This window comes from Crocuta crocuta, unplaced genomic scaffold (assembly GCF_008692635.1).
Source record: "Crocuta crocuta isolate KB4526 unplaced genomic scaffold, BGI_CrCroc_1.0 scaffold11, whole genome shotgun sequence".
NCBI classification, from domain to species: Eukaryota; Metazoa; Chordata; class Mammalia; order Carnivora; family Hyaenidae; genus Crocuta; species Crocuta crocuta.
Window position 1 is genome coordinate 4,330,361 of NW_027528624.1, and position 402 is coordinate 4,330,762.

The following is a 402-nucleotide window of genomic DNA, read 5'->3' on the forward strand; positions in this document are numbered from 1 at the left end:
GGCAGCGCCCCCGCCCCCGATTCCGCCCCCGCAGCCTCCGGTGGACACCTGCCTGAAGAAGGGCGATTTCTCGCTGTACCCCACGGCGGCACATTACCAGACGCCCCTGGGCTATGAGAGGATCACCACGTTTGACAGCAGCGGCAACGTGGAGGAGGTGTGCCGGCCTCGGACGCGGATGCTCTGCTCCCAGAACACCTACACCCTCCCCGGCCCGGGCAGCTCGGCCACCCTGAGGCTCACCGCCACCGAGAAAAAGGTCCCCCAGCCCTGCACCAGTGCTACCCTGAACCGCCTGACGGTCCCACGCTACTCCATCCCGACAGGAGACCCACCCCCGTACCCCGAAATCGCTGGCCCGCTAGTCCCGGGCCGGAGCGCGGCGCAGAGGCCCGACGGTCT

The 402-nt window shown here is 69.2% G+C and overlaps 1 protein-coding gene across 1 annotated transcript in view; it reads left to right on the forward strand.

Annotated features, from left to right (window-relative positions):
* Positions 1 to 402, forward strand: part of TULP4 (TUB like protein 4) — a 168,342-nt gene that overhangs the window by 162,345 nt on the left and 5,595 nt on the right. The window contains exon 14 of the mRNA XM_077755073.1: positions 6 to 398. Coding sequence (XP_077611199.1) covers positions 6 to 398 — 393 coding nt within the window. The remainder of the gene's footprint in view (positions 1 to 5; positions 399 to 402) is intronic.